Source organism: Ilyonectria robusta, assembly GCF_021365365.1.
Source record: "Ilyonectria robusta strain PMI_751 chromosome Unknown BGZ61scaffold_3, whole genome shotgun sequence".
Taxonomy (NCBI): Eukaryota; Fungi; Ascomycota; class Sordariomycetes; order Hypocreales; family Nectriaceae; genus Ilyonectria; species Ilyonectria robusta.
Window position 1 is genome coordinate 1,069,192 of NW_025764437.1, and position 12,579 is coordinate 1,081,770.

General features: G+C 57.1%; 3 protein-coding genes across 3 annotated transcripts; 1 reads left to right on the forward strand and 2 right to left on the reverse strand.

The window, feature by feature from the left end:
* Positions 1 to 244: 244 nt before the first annotated feature.
* BGZ61DRAFT_490523 (uncharacterized protein) lies at positions 245 to 1,002 on the forward strand (the record flags this gene model as incomplete). Its single annotated transcript, XM_046250339.1, has 2 exons — positions 245 to 251; positions 470 to 1,002. The coding sequence occupies 2 exons, from the start codon at positions 245 to 247 to the stop codon at positions 1,000 to 1,002; spliced, it is 540 nt and encodes a 179-aa protein (XP_046109400.1).
* A 1,233-nt stretch (positions 1,003 to 2,235) lies between these two features.
* Positions 2,236 to 4,406, reverse strand: BGZ61DRAFT_343682 (uncharacterized protein; the record flags this gene model as incomplete). The annotated part of the gene is made up of 2 exons (XM_046239620.1): positions 2,236 to 3,996; positions 4,086 to 4,406. The coding sequence occupies 2 exons, from the start codon at positions 4,404 to 4,406 to the stop codon at positions 2,236 to 2,238; spliced, it is 2,082 nt and encodes a 693-aa protein (XP_046109401.1).
* Positions 4,407 to 5,132: 726 nt separating this feature from the next.
* On the reverse strand, positions 5,133 to 10,935 carry BGZ61DRAFT_412090 (uncharacterized protein). The gene is made up of 5 exons (XM_046243288.1): positions 8,541 to 10,935; positions 7,657 to 8,475; positions 7,005 to 7,605; positions 6,740 to 6,949; positions 5,133 to 6,687 (listed from the first exon to the last, which is right to left on the reverse strand). Exons 1-5 carry the CDS (start codon positions 10,543 to 10,545, stop codon positions 5,436 to 5,438), a joined length of 4,887 nt encoding a protein of 1,628 aa, XP_046109402.1. The 5' UTR covers positions 10,546 to 10,935; the 3' UTR covers positions 5,133 to 5,435.
* Between the last annotated feature and the right edge of the window lie 1,644 nt (positions 10,936 to 12,579).

Sequence of the window (12,579 nt, forward strand, 5' to 3'; positions counted from 1 at the left end):
ACACTGGAACACTGGAATCGAGAGTTACATCATTCTCTCCCCATGACTTGTGTATAATTATATGGAAGCCTACGGGTCATTGGGTGTTGCCTGAGCGAGGCTCCCGCCCAAGTATTAGCGAGCTGAATTGGGAAGTCGGTCTGCGTCGAGCATCAGTCGAGACTGGGCCGAGTCGGCCAGTCTATAAGACGGGGCTCAGACGATGGGGGATTTTTGACAAACTTTTAACTAAACAATTGCATCCATGGCTGGTGTTTTGATATTGCACTCAGTGTTCTGACAAGGCGTCAAATCTCACAAAGGTCAAGGCAGGAAAGAAGCAACATGTTCATTCGGGTCGCCATCATCATCGCGGTGGCGACCTTTTTTCTCGTCCGAGTCTACGTCAATCGAGACCCGTCACCGCGGATGTTTTGGCTAGATGACGATACCGCAGACGATTCGGAGCTCCCAGTCCATTATAGCGCAGGCCTATACGAGAACCGGAGCGGGAGCCAGGACGAGGACGCCGACAAGGACGATATCCAGGATCGACGGAATGCCCGGACTGTCTTTGGAAACTCAATCGGCACAACTGTGATGTGTTATCCGAACAAGGGAGGCCGGTACACATTATACGACTGCTCCGTCCTCGAACTGGATTTCCTGGGCCTCGACCGATTCACGCCGGCGCAGCGCTCGTACGATGCGACGGAAGAAGAGGCGCTTTGCGGACGGATGCGGCAACTGGGAGCACAGTGGTCTAGGATCAGCGACGACGGCTCCGAGGTCATCGATCTGTATTCGCCGGTTCTGTACGTCGGGTGGCCGGCGGGCGGCGGCGTGTGGGTGGTCAAGATGGCGTATTGGGAGGCGTCCCGGAAGGGGCTGGGGAGGATTTCCAATGCCGCGACGATGGAGGAGCGGTGTCGGCTGATTGAGCAACTTGGAGGGATGTATTATGAAGATGCGAGGGAGTGTCCGCACTTGGATCTCGAGGATATAAATCTGGTTGTTAATTGAGTGTTGCAATATCGGGACCCGGGAAGCTCCACCGCTCCGATGGTGGCGGAGATGGACGTGTGGCGCGGCCAAACGCCATCAACCAACAAGGTCTCACCCAGCACGTCGTTTTGTCAGAGATTCTCACAGTCACACTCGCCCTTGCATCTCAGCAACGTCGCACCACGTCGCATCACAGACAAAGCATCCTTTTTCCGTCGCATTCCGGTTCCGCCACCGACTTATAACCCCCCACAAGGCGGGGCAGCGAAAAGACAGAGCCGCCACTGCTAAATACCATCACCATCAACACCATCACCGAGTCAACAGCTGCTTTTCGGCGATTGCCTCCAGGATAAGACAGCTCCTCAAAGCCCCTGCAAAAGAAAGGAACAGGAAAAGGGAAAGAGGAAAAGGAAAGACCCATCATTGCAGACCAACAACCCGCCAAAGACACACCAACATGCTCCGCCGCCCCGCAACAACGCTGCACATCACCTCTGAGGACGTCGCCGCTTACGAGGACCGGCGCGCCCGCGAGGCCCTCGTCGCAGCGCAACAGGCCCGCATCGCCGCCGCCGCCGAGGCCCACGCTGCCGCCGAGGCCGCGGGCATGGAGGGCGTCCAGGCGAGTCCCGATGCCGAGGCGCGCGTGAGGAGGGCGCGCGACGACAGGATCGGCGTCACGAGGCGCGGGAGGTGAGAGAGAGGCTGAGAGGCTGAGAGGCTGAGAGGCTGAGAGGCTGAGAGGCTGAGAGGCTGAGAGGCTGAGAGGCTGAGAGGCTGAGAGGCTGAGAGGATACTCGGGAATCACGGTCAAGGCTGAGGTTGTTGGATATCGCTGTTGGACTAGACACCGCAATAGGTTACAGTCACAGTCCCTGGATGGCTTGGATGGCTTGATACTATCTATCACACGGTGTCACAAACTCAAGCATAACCATCATGACAACCTGATTCACACAACACTTTCTTCATCCCTCGCTCACTGTCGAGTACAATTACACCTCAGTCTATCCCCAGTCCACACATTATTCCCTATATACACATAATAAATAGACTCAAGGTTCGAGCCAAAAAACACAACTTGCGATTCCCCAAAATGCACCGGTCCCTGTATCCAAGTGTCCGCCCTTTCGGCTTGTCTTGTTCTCCTTCGTTGTTTTTCTCCGTTTCTCCGTCATGAATATGCTGTGAAATGATGTGATTATATACAAAGGTCCAAGTATTCGGTTCAGTTTACATCCTCACACATCAGCCCTGTCGCGTCAGATAAGCCCAGAACAGCGCTGCCATCCACACGACGCGCCACATCGTCGTCCACAGCTCGCGTCCCACGATGCCGATCGCCTTCCGGCTACCAACACGTCGGTCTGTCTTCGCTCCGTCGTACAGGTTGGTGTCGAGATGGATCCGCGGCCCGCCGTCGTCTCCCCATCCCCACCGCTTCGAGCTGCGCCCGCCCCGACGAGCCTGCCACCGTGCCGCTGGTGAGGAGTGTGGCGATGTACTCCGGACCCCACGCGGCGCAGCGGCAGAGAGCCGTGACGGCATGTAATGAGATGAAGCGCCCGTCGACGTGCTACGCGCTCGGTTACCACCAGAGAAGGACTCGGGAGGTTCCACCTTGTCCTTGTATACAGGCAGGATAGTAGGCGTCTTGATGGGCTCGAGAGCAAAGGGTGTGAGTGGAATGGCGGGAACCAGCAGTGCGCGAACCGTCAGGAGGACGGCCGTGGCAATGCCAAACACGATATATTGCATGTACGTGTGGATCTGGTTGGGGAGGAGGCACAGATGTGTCTGGAGCGTAGCCTCCGGGGCGTCAGGCAGTGGCTTGCCCTCCGCATCGACGGGGTTGTACAAGCTGACCATAAGGAAGCCCGGCGTCGGGACACCCATGGCCATGCTCATGCTCTTAACTGTGATCTCGCGCACCCCTTCCTTGGCCGGGGAGTGCACCACCTCGCAGTAGTCGTGGTCGTCTCCGGAGAAGACATGGATCACGTTGCCCACGTCCTTGATAAGCTTAACCGAATCGACCTCGTTAAGGACGTTCTGGTACTGATATCCGCCCGTGACACTGATAGCGTTACGGTTATCCGGGTTCACCGGCCCCTCTTGGCCCTTGGGCGGCTTCGACGGCGGCCAGTGTTCGCGGCGCGGTCCGCACGGGGTGCCGGGGTTGCGATACAGGGGGACATGGGTGAGGAGAATCGTAGGGAATTCAGGGGCCTCGTCGCTGACATCCGGATGGGGGAACCGGCCCAGGTCCGCCTTGTTCAGCTCCTCGACTTCATGGGCGAAGTGCTTCTCGGTCCCGTGCCAGAAGCTCAGCTCCCCCTCGACGGCTCTCCGCTTGATGGCCTTGACGTCGTCGAGAAATTGATGGACAGGGCCGTAGATTGGTCGTAGGTCGTGCTTGTCCCTGTATGAAGAGGTGCCGGCGCTCAGCGAGAGGCCGTCGACGGACACGATGGTATGGTTTCCGATAATGTCGACCCGGTTTACGTCGCCAAAGAAGGCGCTGAAGCGGTCCCGGACAGGGACTTGGACCTGGGCGCCAAACCCAAGGTCGTGGTTTCCAGGCAGGCTCGCAACGAGCTTCCGCCCACGCTGCCACGGTCCCGGAGCTTCGTTGCCCTCTTTCCAGTTGTCAAAGAAGATGTTGGCGAAGCGCTCGTACTCCTCCATCCAGAACTCCTCGCCGTATTTGTTGTGCCAGGTCTCGACCCAGGCCTTCTCGTCTTTGTGACGAGGGTACCCCCATTTAGGGTCAACGAACTTGCCCTTGCGGGTCTTCCATTCGCGGCCGCCGTCGAAGAGATCGCCGAGGAAGAAGACGCTGTCCGGGTGCAAGTGGCGCTGGAGGGCTTTGTAGCCATGGCGGAGGTAGTTGTCGGTGATGGTGACGGTCAACGGATTAATAGGCCAGGGGCGGCCCGGGTAAGAGTGCGGATCGATGAGTTGGGGGTCGGCGACGAAGATGAGGTGGTGAGGCTTCGTTCCCTTGGGCTGTAAGATGGTCAGTCTCTGCTGTGCCCAGTCGACATGTCATTTCCATATCCTCTTCTCTTCTGCTTTCTCCTCTGCGTTCAACGTACCCATTTCTCCCAGCTAGCCCAGTCGCAGTCAGCGACCTTGCTATCGAATATCCAACGCTCTCCATATAGCAACACCACCATCCAGATCAGCACCAGCATGTGCGGGAAGCTCAATACACGCCTCGCCGAGAGGTTTGCGCGCACCCTCCGAACCACTCGGCCACCCACGGCCGTCGCCAGGTGCCGTCCGGGCCCTGTCACCCATGCGCTCAACATGTGGGCGGTTCGCCGGCAGCCGGCCTTCAACGCATTGGCGATGGGTTGCAGCTGCGAGGGCACTTTGCTGTTGGAGTTGAGCTGCTGATAGAGGATGCGCGACATGATGGGGCCATGCCCTTGCTCATGAACCGTCCCCTATTCGTTAGCGGACGGTAGAATGCTGGTCGATTTCGTCTCGTTGCGCTGCTGTGTCGTGTGTTGTTGTTTCTCGCGTGCCGCCACTTGGACCGGTGCCGCTTTCAACGTCCCTCCTTCCGGATGTCTGGCTGTGCGGTGGCGCAACAAGTATCGAGTCCCGTCTCAGCCGAGGCTGCTGTGTCAATTGCAAGGTAGGGAATGGAATGGCTTCCGTTGTCGAGACGGTCGAGTGGCGGTTTCTAGTTCCTTGAATGTAGCACAGGAGGGAAAAGGAGGAAGCTTCAAGGTGCTCCTCGGTACGCTGCAGTGGAGGTGGTAGCGGAGGTGGGCAGTCGCCAGCGGACAGCCACGGTCCAGAGTGGATGCCTCCTTTCGAACCCGTGGCCGAAATGATTCGCTGCATTTCTGACCCCCGTGTCGGGCGCTTCCCGGGGCGTGTTTAGCGGCCTTTCTAGGCCACCTTAGCGGCCCGCTACAGGGCGTTATGGTTCTATCGCGGGGGGTTGCTTCAGGGGAGTTCCAGGGCTGTCTTGGAAGGATCGTTGGTGCCGAAATAGCCGTCTTGGTATATTGCATTTTGGTGTAATTATAGAACTGAGGTGGCTCCATCCATCGCCTTCGCGGGGAATATCACCTCTCTGTTCAGTCAATATGTCAATATGTCAGTGTCGGTCGTCATTCTTTCAAGTCTTTGAACAATCCAATCGTGTCTCTTTGTGGCTCGTAATCCAATCCGACAACCGTTGTCAGAGTGCTTTTGCTAAATATCCCTCCCATGTTACCTCCCAACTGCGCCTTGAAATGTCAATCAATCTAACCTTTGGCCGTCATATATACAGTCCCGACCCTTACATCCAAAAAGCAAATTCAGAAACCTAATTCGTAATCGTCGCGACAATCTCATTAGAGTCCTTCATACGTGTCACTGAGACCCCGCGTGAGACACCACAAAGAGATCTCCCTCTTTGTTTGTCTTTCTGAAGCGTCATCTCCTTAGCGCTGGTAATGATCATCATCCTCCTCGCTATCGTACTCTTCTTCATCTCGAGGCCGCACCTTCTCGGGCTTCTTGCGGAAGCTCAACAAACGCTTGAAGCCACTCGGCTCCGCTGACGCCCGTGGTTCTGCCTCCGGGATGGGGATATCATCCACCTCTGGGCTGTACTCGTACAGCAGTTTCGGTACCAGTAGCCGATAAGGTACCGTAATACCCGCCGGATCCTTGGGATTTACTTCGACGTTTAGGCAAATGTCAAGCCCACCCTCAAGGTCCACTTCATACTTGTCGCCGTGCTTCTTTTGCTTTGTCGACAACCCGGTCGGCGTCCGGTGGAACGGCCGTGTTGGAGGTGCTTCAATGTCAACCCTTGCTCCACCCATTCCTTGGGAGCCTGTGGTCTGCGCTCTTCGTGGGGGCTGGGCCATGAAGTGCGAATCGTCGCCCACCGTGTACTCGTCATAAGCCGCGCCGCCACGAAGTCCTGACCCGCGCTGTCGCCGAGGAGATGGAGGTTCGTCCCAGTATTCTTCTTCGTAATCGGGCTCGTCTCCCCAGGTGCCATTGATACCACCATCGTCGGGGCGTTCGTCAGCCCGACGTTGACTGCTGCGACGGCCGAAGCTGAAGAAACCGACCTTCTTGGGTGCGTCGCCGTGGTCGACTGACATGGACCGGGTAAGCTTGGCCGGCTTCTCTTTGTTGGGCTTCTCTTTGCTGGTCGAGTTCCGGCGTGACAAGCTACGGAACAGCCCACCGGCGCCCCGCGTAACAGGTGGCCGGGAGCCCCGGACCGACTCTCTGGACTGCTCAGGCTGAGGCTCTGCAGACGGCCGGTTCTTCGACAGGGAAAGTCTCCGAAAGAGGCCACCGCCTCCCCCGCTGCTGCTTTGCGGTGGGCTCGGGGTTCTGTCATAAGCTGATAATGGCGGGGTTGGCGGCGGTGTGTTGCCAGGGGCCCATTCGCGGATGGAGCACCAGTTGCGATGCGGCAGAAGATGCTTGTTATTCCTGGGTTTGCCGTCGACACCTTGTTGGAACATGGGAATCATGTCCTCGTCCGTTTGCTTGTCGAAGTGGTGCACCTTGTTCCGCTTGTTCAGCACATCGGCCATGAGGTCCGGTGGCGGTGTGTTTGCAATGGCCGACGAGATGACATTTGGCATGTACCGTGGATCCCTATGCTTTGCCAGTCCCAGCTTGGGGTTGGAGTAGAACTGTCCAACAGCAGCCAGATGCACGTCACCGCTACTCAAATTAGTGACTAGTTCCCAGGGTCATCAATTATGTTTCAACGTACCTGAGAATTGTGACACGGACCGACTTGTCGATAGCAAGATCTTGAAGGTCCTCAACCACAACACTCCGCTCCTGTTTGTGGTTCTTGGCTGTCCAGTGGTCGTTCAAGTCATCCAAAACTTCCACACCACCGTCGATGTTGTTAAGCGCCTTTCCAAAGACGCCCGTTCTGCCCAGAGCTTTAACGGGGTTCATGAGTCTAGAAGTCAAACTTGCGAAATGTTAGTTCACTGATATTTCGCCATCTGTTGTGGCAAGTCACTTACATATTCTCTAGCCAGACCAATCTCGGGTACGCAATCGGGACACCCAGGAGCACCAGCAAGTGTTCAACTTGGCCACGCCGCAACTCCGCATAGAGTCTGTTCATGATTTTCTCCCATGTCTGATCTGAGACAACATCGTGCTCAGTCCTCTCCATGCGGGCGTCGACTGCAACCAGGGCAGCCTTGGCACCCACAGACACAAATATGCTGCGGCCAAGCTCGCCAATGTAGGGACCAGGTTTGGCTCCCATAATCCAGCTCGGCTCGGCCTTTTCCGTCTCATCCAGAATCGTTTGCTGCTGGAACAACATGTAGTACTTGAAGGCCACCGCACCCAAGCCACGGAAGACGGGTGAGTTCATGTCGTGGTGAGGGTACGATCCATACCCATCAAAGATGTCGTGGTCATCGTACATGTTCACCATGGGGATCTGCGAGTTGGCCAAGCCAAAGAGACCCTGAGAAAACCACATGCAATAGCGCTCCAGGTAGAATGTCTCTAGCTGGTCTTGCATCTCAGGCGTGAGGGCAGCAGTATGTTTGTGAACAGGGTTACGGATTGACAACCACTCTTGGAACAGAGAGCAATCGTTCGCGACACCTAAACCATATTAGTAATGGGATCAATATCGCAAGGCCAAGCAAAACTTACAGTCATTGTAGATCTGGTCACCGCCACCTATCATGAGATGGAAGGGGTTGGTTTGGTGGTTGTTCAGGACGTCGCGCCACATGGGATCAGGGCCGCTCAACTCATCAGTCTTGACACTCGTGCTGAAGCCGTTGCAGCTGTAGAACATCATGTTCATCGTCTGTCCCCCAGCGGGCACCCAGAACCCATTGGCCGGGCCACGGTTAATGCGGTAGGCGATGCGCTGCTGCTTCTCGCGCAGCTCAACCTCAATGTTGAAACGCCAGAACGTGCATCCTCGCTCGGTATGGAGACGGAAGCCTCTGACTTCCTTGTACTTCTGGACCTTCTCGCCGTCAATGCCAACTCGCTTCCTGCGGCCGGCGAATGATCCCGGAAGTTCCGTTGAGCCATCAGCGGGTGGGACATCTGGTGGGCTCCGGCTCTCCTCAAAGATGCCCTCGTCTGTCTCGTCACGAGACAAGTCCTTTGCCTCTTCCAGGTGCTCCACGGGTCGAACGTAAAGAGTCTCTCCCCGTCGACCGAGTTTCGGGTGGCCCACAATGGGGTCAACATATTCTGGAGAGAGGTCCCCCTTTACGCGGTGCGGGGGAGGGGGCAACAACTCAATACCTTGGACAAAGAGTCGAAGCGTAGGGGCTATTTCGTAGGAAGAGCCTGAGTCCTGAGTAACAATCATGACACTGCCTCTCCAAACCTCTCGCTCTGAGATGGCGTTGCCTCGTGGTGATCGAACGGGTGCCTTTTCTCTTCGGATACCACAGTATCTTAACAACGGACCGCACTTCAGATACAGCGGAGGCTTAAATCGAGTAGGGGCTGAGGGGACAGCGTTAGCAAAGCACCAATCATAGAACCACCACCCGTAGACAAGGGCTGCTTACTATTTTCGCTGTATTCGCCATCGAATGCCTCTGCCTTGCGTGGTCGGGAAGGGTAACTACCACGGCGACCGTCTTGCTCCCACCAGGCTTTGTTGGAATCTGTAGGAGGGGAGTTGCTCTCTTTCGGACTCTCCTGGAGGTCCAGCAAGCTACCAGCCAAGGTGCCGACGGTTGCCTTCTTCCACTCATCAAGCCATTGAGGCGGCTTATACAAACCATTGCCTGGGATCATATCTTCGCGACGCTTAAATACCATGTTGGAGAAGCGGTGATGATGCGAACCATCAGAAGAGAAGCTATCTGCTCTCTCCGCACGCCTTCGGCCAGCTGCCGCATCCTGTGGGTAAGCGCGGTCATCTTGCTCTGCCTTCCCAAATGATTTACCGCGTGCGGCTGGTGGGATATACTCTTCGTCAGAGGCGTACTCTGCCCTTGGAACTGGTTCGGTGGCACGTCGTCTAATGCCCTGGCTGTCGGCCATCTTTGGTATTTGGGCGCCTCGGCTGCCAGCATCAACGGATGGCCTGCGACCGTCGGATGGGGCAGCGGAAAGATCTTTATCTCGGGCAGATGGCGGGTAGTCTCGTGATTCGCGGCGCGGCTGTTCTTGTGATTGATTACTTGAGCTCGCGGCCAGGTCTCTTTTCAGATGATACCAAGGATCTCCTGGAGGTGCTTTCTTCAACTTATTGCTGCCGCTCCTCGTAAGAGAGAAGCCTCCATTGGGCGGAGGCGGCGGCGCTGTCTTGGGCTCCTCCGGCTGGGCGAACTGCACATTATCTCTAACGGCACGTTCACGGAAGCTCAGGTTGCGCTTTGGAATTCCAGAATCCGCTTCCAAGTGTCTTTGAACGGGCACGACGTCTTCTGGTTCCTGTAGCGCTCCTGAGCCAAAGTAGTCCTGGTCTTCTGGTGGATGTTGAGAGAGCGGGCCATGACGACGAGTCGAGTTGTCGCGCTGGATTGGGGCATCTCTCGGTGCCTCCCTCACCACTTCTCTGGTTGCTTTTCGAGGTACGTCTCTCGGCACCTCTCGGGGAGCTTCTCTGGATACTTCTCTCTGCACCGGAGGTTGCCTAACAGCTAGCGGAGCGGGAGCCAAGGACTGCCTCTCATGACTGATGGAAGGTTGTCGGTCAAATCGTACTTGGTGGTCGACGGGTTTGTGTCCAGCCTCTTCGGCCCTTCGAGCCGCTCTTTCTCTTGCACGCTGTTCGGCAGCTTCAACTCTTGCTCGCTTCTCCTCCTTGGTGATGCTATCGAGCGTCAGCTCAAGCCTTTGGAGGGGTGATCGGTCGTCTGCGAACGTTTTTCGGCGATTTGATGTCCCAGTCGTTGCCCTTCTGGACAGCGGCGGGTTGTCATATGCGGAGGCGCTGGAGTCTTGTCTGGCAGTCTGGCCAGGAGCTCCCCCGGGGTACTGTGAGCCCCCGGCCCTACCGGTAGAGCTCTTGTAATATTCTTCGGGCTCCATGTCGTCGTATTCGCCCTCAAAGGGGGCAGGGTCGGCCAATTGAGAAGACTCTGCTGGTGCGTCGGCCGCGGCGTGGGTATAGGGAAGGCCGCCGTTGCCGTATGGGTGACGGTAGCTCACTGGGGGACCTCGAGAAGCCTCGGGAGCCTCGGGGAAGGACGGGTCGACGTCGTCAAAGTCTTCCTGGTTGCGATTAGGACGACGGGTTTTTCTGAAGTCGGAAGGTTCTGAGGCCGGGTCGCGAGGAGCTCCACGTTGGTAGGAAGGCGGTCTAGGTGCTAGGCCTTGAGCACCGAAGCTAGCAGATGTGGGCGAGTCGAGAGGACTAAAGGTAGACTCGGAGTGCGCCTCAGTAGCCTGAGTTTGAACAGAAGCACGATTAGCTCTACGAACAGGCGGGACGTCGAGCGAGGATCTGCGGTCAGCATTATAGGTGTAGTCATCCGACTCAGACCTGCGGCGGTGATGGCTAGAATGCGTGGCCTGGGCGACCTTGGGCCCCGGCAGCTGGCCCCAGTAGGGCGTGGACATTGAGGGCGACGATGAGCGCGTGGTTGGGCGTCGATTCGGCGATGGCGTCCAGGAGGGCGTCTAGCAGGAGGCGATGGGGATGGAGAATGGGGCGTGTTTCGCGCCTTGTGCCTTCGGGGGTGGGCAAGCTGAGAGAAGATCTGGGCGGATGCTAGTTTGTACGGTCGGCACACCTCGTCGCAGATGGAGATGACGGCGGGGCGGGGCGTCCAGGGCTCATGCGAGCTGCCGGACCTAGCCAATGCTGTGCAGAACACAGGCGACGCAGGCGGGTTCAGGTACCGCCGGGAAAGCGCTCGATGATTTGCAGGGGCCACGGAGGGAGCGCGAAAAGAAGAGGTTGACGGAGAGTCGCAACGGTATGGCACGGACTAGAGATGGAGGTTCGTGGGCAGATGTGAGATATCCGGGGAGCTTTCCAAGCTACGGTGTTGGCCTGTGCTCTCCACCACAGCCTGGTTTGGCTGGTTTTTTTCCTTTTTCCTTGTTCCTTGATACTCCGGGGCTGGGCCGCCAATTCGTCCACTCCACCTGTAAGCTCGGAGCTGGGCGGCTGTTGGCGCTGGACGGCCCTTTGCGCAGCCCTGAGCAGCAGACCCTCCAGAATCCTACGTATGGCCCCCGTCGGTCGGTCGCCTTCCAGGTTTTCTCGGGGTCTCGGGGGAGGCTGCGAAACACGCCTGCAAGTACCCGCCCGGCTGCTGGGACTAGCACTCCCGTAGAAAAGAAGGCGGTCGGGGAGGCGCTAAGAGCTGGCGAGCTGGACCCTATGTGCGCCGTGCGTGCGTACGGGGCAGAGGGAGCTTTCTCGGCCCTCCGTTGGGCTGTTCCAGGCTGGGCTGAGCCGACCACCTTGGGCTAGGCCGACTGCTCAATGCAATGAGGCTGGAGAAACGCTTAGGCTGCGTGGATGAGAGGCCAGCAAAAAATCCGGTGGCTGGTGGTGGTCCAAATCAACCGAAGCGGACACGAGCGGAGCTGCGGGCTGCAAGGAACGGGTGGCCGCTAAGAAGTTGACGACGTACTGTAGCTCCGCGTAGACGGAAAAGTACGTGGTAGACGACCGATGAGGTGGAGATGGGATCTCTGCCAAGTCCTGTTGCAAAAAGAAAAGAGGGAAGGATGGCGACAGAACGACGCAATCGTCACCAGTCGAAGTTGGCATTGGCATCATATGATGGCCTGAGATATCATGTCGATGGTTCTATGAACTGAGTTCGGTACGTACCTCCTCCGTCCTGAATTAGAAGTTTTGCGCTGCAGCTCAGTGGACGATGTCTTGAGTTACAGTGGCACACAACCCACCAAAGTCCCCATTTTTGGTTTGGTTCCAAGCTGTTGGCGCCGGGGCGGGATGGCCCGGAGCCACCAAACCAAACCTACTTTGTCTGACATTTTTCCTAACATTCCAACTAGTTATCCAGTCCCTCGACAGACGAGGGAAAAACGCGCCCGTCGAAGGACCCCTGTCGCTCAGTGGCCGGGCTGACATCATTCCCAGCCTCCTCCAAACAAGGTGCTGGAAGCGAACGGTTTCATGCAGTGCGATCGGGCCAGTCTCCGTTGCAAATGAGTTTTTTTTGTGCCGGGTATTGCTGGCAACGTGTGGGTCAATGGCTTCCATTATTGGCGGTTTGGTGATTGATCAATCAGTTGACGGGATCATGGCTGCGTGCATGTGCGGTGTAGCGGCTGCAGCGTTCCCACGTTTGCCGCCGACCTGTCACATTGCTCGGCTGCCCGTATCGCATGCCAGCATCCGTGTCCATTCCGCCCAGTGCTTGCATATGCTGTGATTGAAAAGCCACGCAATGTCGTAGATTGAGCGACAAGGACACCAGGGACCATACACCGGATGAATGGGTGGGTTGATAATGGTGTGCTACGGAGTACAATGGAATATATCTCGAGTCCCCCTCAAACAAACTCCCGTATCAGGCGCCCTCTTTTTCTCCCCCTCCTCAAGCCGGCACCTACTCAAGCTGGAAACTTCCTCGCCGAGGTGAGCTGATCGCTGCAAAAGTCCAGCCTCCC

Excerpts from the sequence above, each read along its gene's own strand:
- BGZ61DRAFT_412090 (XM_046243288.1), bottom strand. The coding sequence starts at position 10,545 with ATGTCCACGCCCTACTGGGGCCAGCTGCCGGGGCCCAAGGTCGCCCAG. Across the intron at positions 8,476-8,540 it reads TGGCGAATACAGCGAAAATA|CCCCTACTCGATTTAAGCCT; the intron begins GTAAGCAGCCCT and ends CTGTCCCCTCAG. Across the intron at positions 6,688-6,739 it reads GTCCGTGTCACAATTCTCAG|CGGTGACGTGCATCTGGCTG; the intron begins GTACGTTGAAAC and ends TAATTTGAGTAG.